Raw genomic sequence first — 17,103 nt, 5'->3', positions numbered from 1 at the left:
GCCTAGGCTGGTCTCAAACTCCTGGCCTCAAGCAATCCTCCCATCTTGACCTCCCAAAGTGCTGAGATTACAGGCTTGAGGAACAATGCCCAGCCTATGTGTGTCTTTAGTGGTAAAGTGAGTTTCTTGTATGCAGCATATAGTTGAATCATGCTTTTAAAAATCCATTCTGCCAATCAGTGTCTTTAAAGTGGAACATTTGCCTGGGCATGGTAGCTTACGCTTGTAATCCCAGCACTTTGGGAGGCAGAGGCAGGTGGATCACTTGAGGTCAGGAGTTCAAGATCAGCTTGGCCAACATGGTGAAACCCCATCTCTACTAAAAATACAAAAATTAGCCAGGAGTGGTGGTGCAGGGCTATAGTTCTAGCTACTCAGGAGGCTGGGGCAGGAGAGTCACTTGAACCTGGGAGGCGGAGGTTGCAGTGAACCGAGATTGCACCACTGCACTCCAGCCTGGGTGACAGAGTGAGACTCCATCTCAAAAAAACAAAACAAAAAACCAGACTGTTAACCTGTTTACATTCAAGGTTAATATTGGCATGTAAGGTTTGGTTCCTGTTGTATTGTTATTTGTTTCCTAGTTGTTTTATAAGTTCTTTGCTTCTTTCTTTTCCTCTGGCTGTTTGTCATTGTGGTTTGGCTGAATTCTGTAGCAGTGCCATTTGATTCCTTTCTCTTCGTCTGTGATTGCTTTATGAGTGAGTTTTATATATACTTTTGTGTGTTTCCATAATGGTGAATGTCGTCTTTTCACTTCCAAGTTAGGGCTTCCTTGAGCAGTTCTTATAGGACTAGTGGTGATGATTCCCTCAGATCGGCTTTTCTGGGAAAGACTTTATTTCTCCTTCATTTATGAAGGTTAATCTTGCTGGATATCAAATTGTTGGCCGAAAGTTTTTTTCTTGCAGCAGTTTGAATATGTCACCTTATTCTCTTCTGGCCTGCAAGGTTTTTGCTGAGAACTCCACTCTTAGTCTGATGGGGTTTCCTTTATAGGTGACTAGATGCTTTTCTCTTGATTTTAGAATTTGCTCTTTCACTTTGACTTTGGACTGATTTATGGTGCACTGTGCTAGTGTCTTTTTTGCACGATGCTTTCCTGGGGATTGCTGAGCCTCCTGTGTCTGGATGCTTAGATCTCTTGCTAAACTTGGCAGGTTTTCATATATTACTTCATTAAATAGGTTTTCTAAGCCTCTCAATATCTCTTCATCCTCAGGAAGACCAATAACTTGTAAATTCAGTCACTGTATGTAGTCCCAGGCATCTCACAGGCTTTGCTCATTCTTTCTCATTCTTTTTGCTTTGTTTTTGTTTGATTGGATAGTTTCAAAAAGCCTGTCTTTTAAGTTCTGAAATTCTTTCTTCTGCTTGGTCTAGTCTATTGTTGGAGCTTTCAAATGTATTTTGTATTTCTGGTTTTTTTAAAAAAATATATCTATCTCCTTGGTAAATATCTCATTCATATTCTGAATTAATCTTCTGAGTTCTTTGTATTGATTTTCAGATTTCTCACACATCTCATTGAACTTCTTTAAAATCAATATTTTGAATTCTTTATCTGGGATTTTGAGGATTTCTTTTGGTTGAGATTTATCTACTGCTGGAGAATTGTGTTTCTCTGGGATTGTCATATTACCCTGCTTTTTCATGTTTCTTGTGTCTTTATGTTGCTTTCTGCACATCTGGTGTAATAGTTGCTTTTTCTTATTTTGGGGTTTACTTTTGTTGTTGGGAGGCACCTTTTACTGGAGATGTGACTGGGATGTTGGTTGGGTAGGGCCCTTTGGATTTACTTCTGAGGCATGCAGCAGTGAAGCCTCTGTATGTTTTATTTGGCTATTAGCAGTGTTAGTGGTATCTGTGGCTTCCTTGGTGTGTTAGGGTGCAGTTATTGGTGGCAGCTGTGGTGAAGTTGTGCTGGGGACTGGGATGCTGGGTGGGCCCATCTTCAGGCTTCAGTGGTAGCAGCTGTGGGTTAACCATGTCTATCCTTGTGCCCCAGGGTGGCACACACTAGCACCTGTGTTGGCAGTACCAGGCAGGCTGATTCTTGGGCCTCTGGATGGCTTTCTCAGAAGCTAGTCGTAGTAGCAGTGTACCATGCGAGTGAGCAGGCTTCCTAGTTTTTGGGCAGCCAGAGTGGTGTGGGCAATGGTGGTGGCAGTGGTGGTGAGATGCACTTTTGGGTCCCAAGCTCTGTGTGCATGTGTTGGCAGTGGTTGCAATCGGCTGTGCTGGCCAGCCTCCAGGCCAGCAGCTGGCACTTGCAGGTAGGTGCTAGCTGAGGTGTTAGTGGCAGGGTGTCCCCTGGGAGAAGGGCTCAGTGTCCCAGGTGGTGGACTGCGTTGTGGGTCCTCCAGGTCCCTGGATCCCACACTCTGTCTTGTGGGCAGGCTGGGGAAGGGGGATGCTGGGCAGAGCTGGACCAGGCAAGCTTGCTCTAGCCCCCTGAGTGCATGCACCAACTGTGACAGGTGCCACTGGGTGATTTTCAGGGTCCATGGCAGAATGCCTGGATGAGGGGCAGCTGCCACAGGGAGGGTGGGGCCAGTCCTAGCAGCCAGAGCCTTGGCCATGGATGGAAGACCTGCATCCCTTTCATGCCCCAGTCCCCATGTGGCTTGCTCCCCCGTCCCGGCTGTTGGAGACAAAAGCTGTTCCATCAGCCTTGGCAGTTTGTGCCTGGCCCGCAACTCAGCTCCAGGCTGTAGGCCCTGCACAGCTCAAGACCAAGCCCCCATGGCAACTCTCATCTTGCTCAAGTCCTAGGGGTGGTGCCTGCTTCCAGTGCTGGGAGCTGCAGCCCATGCTGCCTCTTAGTGCTGGTCCACTCTCACACCTCAGTTCCACAAGCAGCAGTCCAAGTCCAAGTTTCCCTAATGCCTCGGACTGGCACTGCTTGTACCAGGAACATGCACCGTCTGCTAAGAACTAGGATGGAGAATGGTGTCTTGCTCTAGCTGCTTAAATTTCAGAAAGGGTATGAGACCCAGGGCATGTTCCCTCCTGGAGCACTTCCTTCTCAGTCTCCCTAAATCCGATGCAGATTTAGTCTCCTGTGTCAGGGACTGCCTGATTCTCCAGTGGGAAAGTGGACTGCAGGAAGACCCACCCTCACCCTCTCATACTGGGGAGTCACTCCCAGTTCCCAGCCACTCTTGGCCACACATCCTGCCTGTTTTCCTTCTTCCTAAGTTTTGCTGTTTCCTGTCACTTTCCTGCTGAATTCCCATGTTGTCTCTTGGAAAATAGATTCAAAGTGTGATCATCGACACATTATTTTGGTTCTTCTAAGTGGATGAGGTGTGCTTGAAATGCTTCTAGTCAACCATCTTTTAAAAAAAGCCTTTGCCCATTTTAAAATTGGGTTGTCTTTTTGTTGTTGAATTGTAAGAGTTCTTTGTCTATTCTGGATACTAGACCCTTATCAGATAACATGATTTGTAAATGTTTATTGCCATTCTGTGGGTTGCCTCTTCACTTTCTTGGTAGTGTCTTGTAACACAAAAATTTTTAGTTTTGATGAAGTCCAATTTATCCATTTTTTTCCTCTTATTACCCGTGCTTTTTGTGACAAATCTAAGAATTCATTGCCACATTTAAGGTCATTATCCAATCAAAGCCATTAAAGATGAATTCTTATGTATTCTTCGGAGTGTTATATTTTTAGCTCTTACATTAAAGTCTTTAGTCAACTTTAGGTTAATTTTTTTCGTATTGTGTGAGGTAGGGATCCAACCCCATTCTGTGCTGTGTGGCTTTTTTTTTTTTTTTTTTTTTTTTTTTCCTCTTAGAGACAAGACCTTGCTTGCTACCTTGCTCAGGCTGGCCAGTTACCTCAACACCATTTGTTGAAGAGATTGTTCTTTCCCTGTTGAACAGCCTTGGTGCCCTTGTGGAAAATCAATTGGTCATTGGTCATAATCAATTAGTATCTCTATTCTTATGCCACAGTTTCTTTCTTTTTAATGTTTTTTTTAAAGCCAAACATTTTATTATGGCACTTTTCAAATATTTTACAAAAATAGAGAAAATTATACAAAGAGCTCAATTTTTTCATCAGCTAGCATAGGTAATCAACTATCAATATTGGCTGATCCAGTTTCATTTAAAGTCCAGCCTGCCAACCCCAGCCCACTTAGACTCCACTGTCCTCCCCACTTTATAGAGAAGCAAATCCCTAACATGCCATTTATTTCATATGTGTTTTAATGTGTATGTCTAAAACGTGGATTTTAAAAAGTCAGCTCTCTCTCTGTTTTTCTTTATGTGTATGTGTATACACACACATACGTACAGGGTCTTGTTCTGTCACCCAGGCTGGAGTGCAGTGGTGTGATCTTGGCTCACTGCAGCCTTGACCTCCCAGGCTCAAGCGATACTCCTGCCTTAGTCTCCTGAGTAGCTGAGACTACAGACATGTGCCACCATGCTTGGCTAATTTTTAAAAATTATTTTCTGTAGAGATGAGGTCTCACTGTGTTGACGTTTTATATTTTTAATTTATTTGTTTTATTTGAATTGAGAAACTTTAATGTTAGGAAGTATAGATAGCAACAGTGGTGCAGCTATGGAGGGGAGAGGAGAACTCTGGATGATGCTCCGGGGCTGCGGGAGGCCCCTAAGGAGCGCGCTTGGAAGGGGGCTCCCTTCCCAAAGCTGGGGCTCGGGCCTCACTGGAGGAGGTGTAGGTTCCATCCCCTGGAGGGCAGAGAAGTTTGCTGAGTTGCCCTGTCTATGGCAGTGGTGAGCAGGAACACGAAAAAATGGGAAGCACTGGAACGAGGAGAGGCTCCTTCTTCCTGCTGGGCTCCTCCAGGGCCGTATTCAGGCCAGTGCAACATCATGCCCTCTATAGGAAGAAATACTGAAAGACTGCGGCTTATTAATGCAGATCAGGCAGGATGGAGAGTCTGGAGCCTACAGGCAACAAACAGGTAGCTGGCACAGCTTCTGAGTACTGTCACCCCACTTTGCGAACGCATGTCTCCCCTCCCAGGTCTGTGTAGCCGCCATATGCTTGATGTCCACGTTTGTTGTGAACCCCACAACACACTGTTGTTATTGCGTAGTCACTTATTTTTTAAAGATATCTAAGCAATAAGAACAAATTATGCATATTTCACCCTCTAGTAGTCAGTTCCTGCGCTTTTTGTGCCATGTTGTAGACCCATACTACAATCTGGTATCACTTTCCTTTGGCCGGTAATATTTCTTATAGTGTGGGTCAGCTAGTGATGATTTCTTTCAGTTTTTGTGCATCTGAAAGCTCTCTATTTCACCTTCACTTGTGAATGATGTTTTCATAAGATGTAGAATTCTAGGTTTCAGGGTTTTTTCTTTCAGCTTTAAAGATGTTGCTCCACTACCTTCTTGTTTCTGATGAGGAATCTGCTGTCATCTTATTTTTGATCCTTTGTACCCAGTGCCTATTTTCTCTGGCTTTTAATATTATTCTAGGCCAGGTGTGTGGCTCATGCCTGTAATCGCAGCACTCTGGGAGGCCAAGGTGAGCGAATTGCTTGAACCCAGGAGTTCAAGGCCAGACTGGGCAACATGATGAAACCCCATCTCTACAAAAAATACAAAAATAAATATTATTCTACTTATTACTGGTTATGAGCAATTTGATTATGATATGCCTTGGTGTAATTTTCCTGTTTCTTGTGCTTGGAGCTCACTGAGCTTCTTGGGTCTGTAGGTTTACAATTCTCATTACATTTGGAAAAAAATTCTGCTGTTTCTTACATTTTCTCTTACCTCCTTTCCCCTCCTATTCATTAGGGGTCCAGTTACACATATATTAGGTCTCTTGAAATACCTATTTTATTTTTATTGGGGTGCTATTGTAAATGATACTAGTTTTTAAAAATCTGAATTCTAGTTGTTCATTGCTAGTATCTAGAAACACAGTTGATTTTTGTATGTTATTATCCTTTTACTGTGTGACCTTGCTGGTCTCAGTAATTAGTTATAGGTAATTGGTTTTAGTAAAATTTTTGGAATTCTCTCTCTCTCTCTTTTTAAGAGACAGGGTCTTATTCTGTCACTCAGGCTGGAGTGCAGTGGTACAATCACAGCTCACTGTCACCGCAGCCTTAATGTCCTGGGCTCAAGTGATCCTCCAGCCTCAGACTCCTGAGTAGCTGGGACTACAGGTGTGTGCCACCACACTGGCTAATTTTTTTTTAAAGTATGTTTTGTAGAGACAGGGTCTTGCTACATTGCCCAGGCTGGTCTCAAACTCCTGGGCTCAAGTGATTCTCCCACCTTAGCCTCCCAAAGTGCTCGGATTATAGGTGTGAGCCACTTCACTCAGCCTTTTTGGAATTTTCTACATGTACAATCATGTCCGCGAACAGATAGAGTTTTATTTTATTTTTATTTCCCAGTTTTATGACTTTTATTTATTTCCCAGTTTTGAGACTTTTACTTATTTTCCTGACTTATTGCCCTGGCTAGTACACAAATAATTTTAGTGGGAATGGGGATACACCACAGCTTTGCCTTGTTCATGGTCTTGGGGGGAAGCATTTAGTCTTTCACCATTAGCTGTGATGTTAGCTATAGCCTTTTGTAGATGTTCTTTATCACATTAATTAAGTTTCCTTCTGTTCCTAGTTTGATGAGAGGTTTTTTTGGAAAAATTATTATGAATGGATTTGGATTTTGTCAAATGCTTTTCTGAAAGATTGAGATGATCATGTGCATTTTCTTTTTAGTTTATTATTATAGTGAATTACAGTGATTGGTGTTTGGATGTTGAAGCTGCCCTGAATTCCTTGGATAAATCCCACTTAGTTGTGATGTATCATCCTTTTTATATATTGGTGGATTCTATTTGCCAATACCTATATGTAAGTGAGGATTTTTGTGTCTATGTTCATGTGGGATGCTGGTCTTTAGTTTTCTTTTCGTGCAATGCCTTTGGTGTGGCATCAGAGTAATGCTGAATTCATAAATAAGTCGACAATTTTAAATTTTTTCTTTGATATTTTTTGCCAAGAGAGAATTGGTATTATTTCTTTACATTGGTAGATATACCAGTGAAACCATTTAGGCCTGGGTTTTTTGATGTTGTTGGAATAGATATAGAGCTATCCAGATTATCTGTTTTTTCTTGAGTTTTGATAGATTGTGCCTTTCTAGGAATTCCTCTATTTCATCTAAATCATTGAATTTTTGGGATAGTATTTGTCTTACTCTGCTTGGGCTGCCATAACAAACTACCATAGACTGGATAGCTTAAACAACAGAAATTATTTCACATTGTTCTGGAGGCTGGGAAGTCCAAGATCAAGGTGCTGGCTGATTTGGTTTCTGGTGAGGCCTCTCTTCCTGCCTTACAGATGGCTGCCTTGTTGCTGCATCCTCACATGGTGGAGAGAGAGAGCTCTGATGTTGCTTCTCTTTTTATAGGGCACCAGTTCTATAGGATTAGGGCTCCAGCCTTATTACCTTAATCACCTATGAGGGTAGGGGCTCTATCTCCAATACAGTCACATGGAGAGTTAGGGCTCAACATAGGAATTTTGGGTGGACGCAATTATGTTCACAGCAATATTTTATATATATATATATATATATATATATTTTTTTTTTTTTTTGAGTTGGAGTTTTGCTCTTGTTACTCAGGTTGGAGTGCAATGATGTGATCTTGGCTCACTGCAACCTCTGCCTCCCAGGTTCAAGCAATTCTCCTACCTCAGCCTCCCAAGTAGCTGGGATTACAGGCATGTGCCACCATGCCTGGCTAATTTTTTGTATTTTTAGTAGAGACAGGGTTTCACCATGTTGGCCAGGCTGGTCTTGAACTCCTGACCTCAGGTGATCCTCCTGCCTCAGCCTTCCAAAGTGCTGGGATTATAGGCATGAGCCACTGCACCCAGCTCTATAATTTTTCTTTTTCTTTTCTTTTCTTTTTTTTAGGCCAAATCTCGCTATGTCGCCCAGGCTGGAGTGCAGTGGCATGATCTTGGCTCACTGCAAACTCCGCCTCCCAAGTTCAAACGATTCTCCTGTCTCAGCCTCCCAAGTAGCTGGGACTACAGGTGCACGCCACCATGCCTAGCTAATTTTTGTAATTTTAGTACAGACGGGGTTTCACCATATTGGTCAGGCTGGTCTCGAACTCCTAACCTCAGGTGATCCACCTGCCTCGCCCTCCCAAAGTGCTGGGATTATAGGCCTAAGCCACTGCGCCTGGCCTCAGCTCTATAATTTTTCTTTTAATGTCTGTGGGATCTGCAGTGATGTCCTCTTTTTCATTCCTGATATTGGCAATTTGTGTCTTCTCTGTTTCTTGATCAGTATGGCTAGAAGTTTATCAGTTTTGTTGATTTTTTTCAAAGAACCAACTTTTGGTTTAATCCCTTCCCCTCCCCTCCCCTCCCCTCCCCTCCCCTCCCCTCCCCTCCTTTCCTTTCCTTTCCTTTTCCTTCTTTTTTTTTTTTTTTGACAGAGCCTCACTCTGTTGCCCAGGCTGGAGTGCAGCAGTGTTGGCTCACTGCAACCTCCATCTTCCAGGCTCAAGCAATTCTCCTGCCTCAGTCTCCAGAGTAGCTGGGATTATAGGCATGAGCCACCACGCCCTGCCAATTTTTCTTTATTTTTATGTTTCATCTCTTATCGACTTATTTTTATTATTTCCATTCTTCTGTTCAATTTGGGTTTATCTTCTCTTCTAGTTACTTGTTAGAAGCTTAGATCTTATTTTAGACCTTTTATTTTCTCAAATATAAGCACTTAATGCTATCAGTTTCCATCAAAGTACTGGTTAGCTGCATCCCACAAAGTCTGATATGTTTGCATTTTCATTTTTGTTTAGTTCAAAATATTTTTAAATTTCTTTGTGAATCAAAGAGGCATCTTTCATCCTTGCTTATTTAAAAGTGGGTTGCTTTCCAAATATTTGGAAAATTTCTAGATATCTTTATAGTTAAATTCCATTATATCAAATAACATACTTTGATTTCTGTTTTTAAAAAAATTGTTAAGGATAGTTTTAAGTCCCAGAATATGGTCTATCTTGGCGAATATTACATGTGTAAAAACCAGATACTCTTCAGTTGTTGGATGGAGTGTTTTATAAATTTCCATTAATTCAAGTCTGTTGTCGTTTGGATATTCTGTATCCTTACTGATTTTATTTACTTGTTCTATTGATCACTGAGATAGGAATGTTAATGTCTCCCATGAATTATCCTTTTTGATTTTATTAGTTTTTGCTTCATGTGTTTTGAAGCTCCATTGCTAGGTACATTTACCTTTAGGATTGTCAGATCTTCTTGGAAAATTGACCTCTTTATTATTAAAGAATATACCTTTTTGTCTCTGGTGATATTCCTTGTTCTGAAGTCTCCTTTGTCTGGGACTCATACAGCTGCTTCATTTGATTAACGTTTGCATGGTGTATCTTTTTCTATCCATTTATTTTATCTACCTAAGTCTTTACAGTCCAAGTGGATCCATGACACATTTCTGACATTTTTATGGCACTTTCCACACAAGGTGGATATTGCGTGAGTCTGCCTCCTCTTCCAGGCTGCACTCACTTCAGGTCAGGTGAGGGCTCCTTAACTTCCTCCCCAAGGCTTCTGGCCCAGAGCCTGGCACGGGATGGTTACTGCACACAGGTCTGCAGAACGTTTGTGAGGGCTCAGCTGCACCCATTGCAAGGAAAATCAGGATTCTGTGAGAAAGGCCGGGCGCGGTGGCTCACGCCTGTAATCCCAGCACTTTGGGAGGCCGAGGCGGGCGGATCACGAGGTCAAGAGATCGAGACCATCCTGGCTAACACGGTGAAACCCCGTCTCTACTAAAAATACAAAAAATTAGCCGGGCGTGGTGGCGGGCGCCTATAGTCCCAGCTACTCGGGAGGCTGAGGCAGGAGAATGGCGTGAACCTGGGAGGCGGAGCTTGCAGTGAGCCGAGATTGCGCCACTGCACTCCAGCCTGGGTGACAAAGCGAGACTCCGTCTCAAAAAAAAAAAAAAAAAAAAAAGATTCTGTGAGAAGAAGGGTGATGCCCTCTCTGAGGTGGGTGGCAGGCAAGCTGACCAGCCTGGGCACAGATACTGGACTGCTCCTCAGGGGCCCCGCTGGGAGGCACATGCCTGTGTCCAGCACTGTTGGTGGCAGCTGGTGGGTGTAGTCAGCTGGACTCAGGGCGCTGTGAGCTAGTGACTTAAGTGGAATCCCAGGACTGTAGAGTGGAGTAGAATTTTACATAGAAAAGAGGAAGCCTGTTGGCCCAAAGCACAAGGCTATCAAGGGCAGAGATGAGAAGAGCAAGACCTGCCACAAACAGCACAGGGAGATCACACCACAGAGAGGAGATTATGCTGTTGCCCTGCATGCGTTCTTGGGGGTGATGGGATCATGTGGCCCCGTGTGTCCTCTCGGAGTGGCAGGAACATGGGACCTGAGTACCCTCTCAGAGGTGACAGAAACACGGGACCCCACATACCTTCTTGGGGTGACAGGAACATGGGACCCCACATACCTTTTCGGGGTGATGTGAACACGGAACCCCACATACCCTCTCAGGGGTGACAGGAACGTGGGACCCCACGTACCTTCTCGGGGTGATGGGAACACGGGACCCGCGTACCCTCTTGGGGGTGATGGGAACACGGTACCCCACATACCTTCTCAGGGTGACAGGAACATGGGACCCCACATACCTTCTCGGGGGTGACGGGAACACGGGACCCCGCGTGATGAGTGTTTGGAGGCTGCAGGCTGCCCAGGCCTTGGCCGCGCCCCGCCCGTTCCTGGCTTCCTCGATGGCTTCCTCCTCAGGACGCCGGTCTCCCGCCATGGCGCCCTGAGCCAGGCTCCAGAGCAGGCCGCTTCTCTGGGGGAGGCCGGGACCCGCCTGCCACCGAGGGGAGGCCCAGGCGTGACCCGGCCCCGGTGGCTTCTCAGTGCGGGGTGCTGGAGAGCAGGGGTCCCGGGCCAGGGGGTCCCACGAGGAGGAGGAGGAGGAGGTGGGGCGGGTGTGGGGGCGCCAGGACCGCGCTGAGGGGCCCGGGGCATCGCGGCGGGAACAGGGCGCACGTGGCGCGTTCCGGTGACTGGGTGCCCCCTTGTCTTCCAGGCCGAGGACGATGATCCCGCCGGGGGAGTGCACGTACGCGGGCCGGAAGCGGAGGAGGCCCCTGCAGAAACAGTAAAGTATCCCGCCTTCTGCTTGTGTGGGTTATTGTACCCATGGAAGGGGAGGATTGGGGTTTGCATTGAAAACGGAGTTTTAGGAACAGGGCGAGCGAGGAAGGCTTCGGGAGCCGGGCGGGCCGGGGCTGAGCTCTGGCGCGGGCGGCGCAGGAGTCGTGTCCCCGCAGCGCCCCGGTGCCCGGAGCCCCCGGCGAGGCTCGTCCCTGCGCCCTCGGGGCCCTGAGCGGTGGAGCGAGGCGGCGGGCACCGTGAGGGGCTGAGGCCAAGGACGCGGGCGGAGCTCCGGGCGGCAGAGGCGGAGGCGGCGGGGCCGTGGCAGCTTCCCAGGCTCCGCAGGCGAGACCGCCACCCGCTGGGACGGAGGGTGTGGCACGGCTGGGTGTGTGCGTGTGTTGCGAGGCTATGCGAGGCTGTGTGTCTGCGGGTGGGGGGGTGCTGCGGGGGTGTGTGCGGTATGTGTGAGGCTGTGGGGGGGCTGTGTGTGTGTGGGTGTGTGTGTGTGACTGTGCGGGTGTGCGAGGCTGTGTGAGACTGTGTGTGCGGGTGTGTGTGGGGGACTGTAGGGAGCTGTGTGTGTGGGGTGTGTGTGTGTGAGGCTGTGGGGGGGGCTGTGTGTGTGTGGGTGTGTGTGTGTGACTGCGGGTGTGCGAGGCTGTGTGAGACTGTGTGTGCGGGTGTGTGTGGGGGACTGTAGGGAGCTGTGTGTGTGGGGTGTGTGTGGGGTGTGTGTGTGTGAGGCTGTGGGGGGCTGTGTGTGTGTGGGTGTGTGTGTGTGACTGTGCGGGTGTGCGAGGCTGTGTGAGACTGTGTGTGCGGGTGTGTGTGGGGGACTGTAGGGAGCTGTGTGTGTGGGGTGTGTGTGTGTGAGGCTGTGGGGGGCTGTGTGTGTGGGTGTGTGTGTGACTGTGCGGGTGTGCGAGGCTGTGTGAGACTGTGTGTGTGGGTGTGTGTGGGGGACTGTAGGGAGCTGTGTGTGTGGGGTGTGTGTGTGTGAGGCTGTGGGGGGGGCTGTGTGTGTGTGGGTGTGTGTGTGTGACTGTGCGGGTGTGCGAGGCTGTGTGAGACTGTGCGTGCGGGTGTGTGTGGGGGACTGTAGGGAGCTGTGTGTGTGGGGTGTGTGTGGGGTGTGTGTGTGTGAGGCTGTGGGGGGCTGTGTGTGTGTGGGTGTGTGTGTGTGACTGTGCGGGTGTGCGAGGCTGTGTGAGACTGTGTGTGCGGGTGTGTGTGGGGGACTGTAGGGAGCTGTGTGTGTGGGGTGTGTGTGTGTGAGGCTGTGGGGGGGGCTGTGTGTGTGTGGGTGTGTGTGTGTGACTGTGCGGGTGTGCGAGGCTGTGTGAGACTGTGTGTGCGGGTGTGTGTGGGGGACTGTAGGGAGCTGTGTGGGGGGGGTGTGTGTGGGGTGTGTGTGAGACTTGCGGGTGTGCAGGTGTGCGAAGCTGTGTGAGACTGCGTGTGCAGGTGTGTGTGGAGGGCTGTGGGGAGCTGTGTGTGTGGGGTGTGTGTGTGTGAGGCTGTGTGTGGGGGGTGTGAGGCTGTGTGTGTGCGGGGGGGACTGTGTGTGTCAGATGATGTCCCTGGCTGTGTGTGGGGATGTGTGTGTGGGGGGGAGGGGGGGTGGGTGTGTGTGTCGGATGATGTCCCCAGCTGCAGGGGCTGTAGGATTCTGGGCAGATTCACAGCAACGCCACCCTCGCTGCCCTAACACCTGCTGTGATAATGAGGTAAGGCCCCTTGGCGCCTGGACGTGTCAAATGCTTGGCCTTAGTGTGTGGCCATGGTGCCTCCAAGCACTGCGGCGCCCCAGGAGGAGCTGGGGCTGGGAAACAAGGGGAGGTAAGGCCTCCCTTGGGAAGGAAGGATCTTGTTTACTGTTTACATCTTGTTTAGGTGTCTTGTTATGGTAAACAGTAGAGATCCCACGTCCCACAGGGAGACCTTACCTTGTGCCTCAAGGCTGCAGTTTGCGGCCAAAGCCTCGCACTCTCTGTGCATCGAACACCAGCATGCAGTAGGCTCAGTGCCCAGGCTGACGCTGGCCCAGCGGAGAGCACATGCGCAAAACCATGCATGGGGCCAGGCACACAGCTGAGGCCGGGACCAAGGGCTGCAGAAGAAACACAGCACAGCCCTGCACTGATTGCGAACAAGCTCTAGGCGGGGGACGGCAGTAGATACGGATGCTGCAATTCATATATAAAGGGAGGAAACATAAATACGGTGCCTGCACATTTTCTAGTTTATTCATAAAATGTCTCCCGACGGAATCACAGAAAACTTAAAATCAGCTGCCTCCAGGCAGGGAGCCAGCCTGAAGACACTTTCCTCTGAGTTTTGCAATAGGTGAGCACACTAGCTATTCACAACACCAATACATAAAATGCAAAGGCCCAAAAACTCCTTTCTCAGGCCTTTGCAGTGGAATAAAAACACAATAAAAGCAGGAAATTTCGTTCTGATTCTTACCTAGACTGCCCCACCACAGGGACTGCATTTGCAGCTGTGTGGCAAAGCTATTTCCTCTCCTTATTTAATGTGACAAATACGTCTGCTACCCAAATCTCTCAAGTGCACAGGCTCAGGAGCACATTCCATCGCCCACCCCCGGGGGACCCAGCTATGGAAGTGTCTCAACCCTTCCTGGCTCCCTACGTGCACCCGGCTCCGTCCTCCTTGGCCCCCAGGGACGGCGGCCCTTCACCTGCAGACCTCAGTCTCACCCTGTATAAAGCTCTGTCTTCCTCTGCTGCTACAAGAACCCACTGCAGATGCAGCATCAGCCAGGATGCTTCCACATCCCCCCGCGGGACTTGGGGACCTGGGTGAATGATGAACACGCGGAAGCTCACGTAGCTTGCTGTGCCGTGAGTAGTAAGCCCTTTGTCTCCGCCTCTGGGGTCTCATGTCTTCTTCCAGGGTCCACGAAACAGAAACGAGTTGTTAGCTTGCAAGAGGTAAAATCAAATCCCCCACACTCGTGTATTGGGAGGATGAAAACCTAGATGTGGAATTGCTCAGCCAAAGCACGGGCATTTGTAATTTCAATAGTTGTTCCCAAACCTCCCAGCATTAGGGTTAGAGTTCCTCATCAGTTCCTCCTCCCCACGCCCCAGCACATAGTGTATTTCAGATATTGGTGATTTTAATTTGCATTCTTGTATCATAAGTGAGGTTTAAGAGCGATTTGCGTTTCCTTTTCTGTGAACCGTGTTTACATCTTTTGCTCATTTTTCTAGTAGATTGTTTATGTTTTGTGCCTCTTGATTTGTAAGAGCTTGGAAACTAGGGAAATTAATTTTTGAATGGGTTTCAAATACTTTACCCCAGTTTTGATTTTACATATAGTGTTCTTTGCCATGCAGAAAAAATTAAATTTGTATGAGTTGAATTTGTCAATCTTTACTTTTGTGGCTAATTTTACATCACGATTAGGAAGATCTCCCCTACTTCAAGTTTATAGGAGAATATTCCCATTAGTTCTTCAAATACTTTCCTTAAAATATATGTATTTATGTTTAAAACTTTTAAGCACTTGGGGAAGAAAGAGGAAAAAAGAGGGAAAAAAGAAAACCAGTTGTGATTTGAGGGGCAATGAAAGACAGTGAATGACCTGAATAGTCATGAAATGTTTTCCAACTCAGACACACACCCCCACTGCACGCATACACTAGGCAAGGTGATGGAGGCTGGTGTGTCCGAGCATGGGCATCTCTGAAGGCTGCCATGTCTTTCTCCATGGAGGGGCTGCTGGCACGTGCAGGGGTCCTGGGAACCCCTCTAGGGACCCACTCTGGGAAACTGGAGGCCAAAACACTGTTTTGATGTTGAGTCTGGGCGCCCATCCTGTACCCCCTCCTGCGGTGGGGGCCCCCTCCGCTCTGGCCGTCCCAGCTGTGGCCCTTGATGCACCTGAGGGCCGTGTCCAGTGCTCTGGTCTGCCCAGCTCCTCTGTGGTGATGGGGGATGGGTCTGTGTGTGCCCTAAATTTTGTCTGGAAGGGGTGGCTGGTAAAGGCTGTGGAGCGTGCCATCGGAGGTGGAGTTGGTCTAGAACCTGCCCCTGAGAGGCCCCCACAAGCACTGAGTGCAGGGGGCAGCTGATGTGGGGGAAGCCGGGCGGCCGGCTGGGACAGCCCTCCCCTTGGCAGTGCCCTTGACTCCCGCCTAGCCTCGGTATCCTTTGGATGACTTGGGTGATCCTGAATCCACAGCGCTCTCCCAGGAGTGAATGCCCTGTGCCACCAGCAGCCTGTTTGATGCTCCTTGTCTTCTGGGATTCCCCGGAGTCCTCAGCAGGGAGAGTGCCTTCAGCTCATGACACTGTGGAAGCCACAGGGATTCCCCCCCCCCCTTTTTTTTTTTTGCATTTTGATGTCTATTGAGTATAATTGAAGTATACGTATTTCAGCTGAACTGCACGTTTAAGGTGTGCAGCGGGTCCGTTTTTACATTTGTGTACATCTGTGAAGCCATCACCAAAATCGAGAGGAAGCGTTTCCATCACTCCACGAGCTTCTTTGTGGCCCCTCGTAATTCCTCCCTCTAGCTCTGCCCCAGGCAACCTCCGATCTGTTTCCTGTCACTGCAGATGGTTTGCTTGTCCTGGTATTTTGTGCAAATGGAATCACACAGCATTTTGTCTGTCTGCCCTTGGCATAAAGGTTCTGAGATTCATCCATGTTTCTAGCACCAGCCATTTGTTCTCTTTTATTGCTGCGAAGTGTTCTGTTGTATGGATAGACCAAGTCTGTTTATTTACCTGCGGATGGAAGTTCAGGTCATTCTCCGTTTTAGACTGTTACAAATAAAGCTACCATGAACATTTTTGTACAAGTCTATATGTTTTTTGGATAAATACTTAGGCGTGCAGTTGCTGGGTGACACAGCAGGTGCACGTTTAACTGTTTCCAAAGCAGTGGTGTCATTTCCCATTCCCAGACACTGTGTGTGAGAATCCCAGTTTCTCTGCATCCCCGCCGGTGTGTGGTATGCTCAGCCTTCTTGGTTTTGACCCTCCTCATGGGTTGGTGGTATCTCATCAGAGTTTTAATGTGCATTTCCCTAGTGACTAATGGTGTTGAGGATAACTTTATGTGCTTCTTCACCATCCATATATCTTGTCTGGTGGTGTCTGTTTAAATAATTGCCCATGTTCTTATTGTCTTGTTTTCTTATTATTGAGTTGTAAGAGTTCTTTACATATTCTGGATATAAACCCTTGTTGTGAATATTTTCTTCCAACCTAAGGCTTATCTTTTCAATTTTCTTAATATTGACTTTCAAAAGACATTTGAAAACCTTTTGGCTGGGCGCGGTGGCTCACGCCTGTAATCCCAGCACTTTGGGAGGCCGAGGCGGGAGGACCACAAGGTCAGGAGATCGAGACCATCCTGGCTAACATGGTGAAACCCCGTCTCCACTAAAAATACAAAAAAAAATTAGCCAGGCACGGTGGCGGGCGCCTGTAGTCCCAGCTACTCCAGAGGCTGAGGCAGGAGAATGGCGTGAACTCCTGAGGCAGAGCTTGCAGTGAGCCAAGATCACGCCACTGCACTCCAGCCTGGGTGACAGAGTGAGACTCCGTCTCAAAAAAAAAGAAAATTAAAAAAAAAGAAAACCTTGTGATGAAGACCAACTTGTGAGCTTTTTGTCTTTTTGTGTTCTAAGAGTCCTGCGACTACCCCCAAGGTCTGAAGGATTGATTTTTGCACATTTTCTTGTAAAGTTTTACAGTAGTTTAAAGCACCTTGAAGTCTATACTCCTTTTTTGAGTTAATTTTTGGATATTACATGAGGGTAGAGCTGGTGTCCGTTTGTTTTCTTGGATATACGGTTGATCCAACACCATTTATTGAAAAGATTTTCCTTTCCCTATTTAATTGCGTTAGTATCTTTGTGAAGTAAATTGTCCAATGAAGACCC

General features: G+C 47.6%; 1 protein-coding gene across 4 annotated transcripts in view; it reads left to right on the top strand.

The window, feature by feature from the left end:
• AHRR (aryl hydrocarbon receptor repressor) overlaps positions 1 to 17,103 on the top strand; it is a 115,031-nt gene that overhangs the window by 11,476 nt on the left and 86,452 nt on the right. For all 4 annotated transcript variants that reach the window (XM_055367781.2, XM_063700890.1, XM_063700888.1 and 1 more), the window contains exon 2: positions 11,109 to 11,180. In XM_055367781.2, the coding sequence (XP_055223756.2) occupies positions 11,119 to 11,180 (62 nt within the window). In that variant the 5' untranslated portion in view covers positions 11,109 to 11,118. The remainder of the gene's footprint in view (positions 1 to 11,108; positions 11,181 to 17,103) is intronic.

The sequence above is a fragment of the Gorilla gorilla genome, chromosome 19, assembly GCF_029281585.2.
Source record: "Gorilla gorilla gorilla isolate KB3781 chromosome 19, NHGRI_mGorGor1-v2.1_pri, whole genome shotgun sequence".
Classification (NCBI taxonomy): domain Eukaryota; kingdom Metazoa; phylum Chordata; class Mammalia; order Primates; family Hominidae; genus Gorilla; species Gorilla gorilla.
The sequence above is the reverse complement of the archived record's forward strand: the minus strand, read 5'-3'. Positions and strand labels throughout refer to the sequence as shown.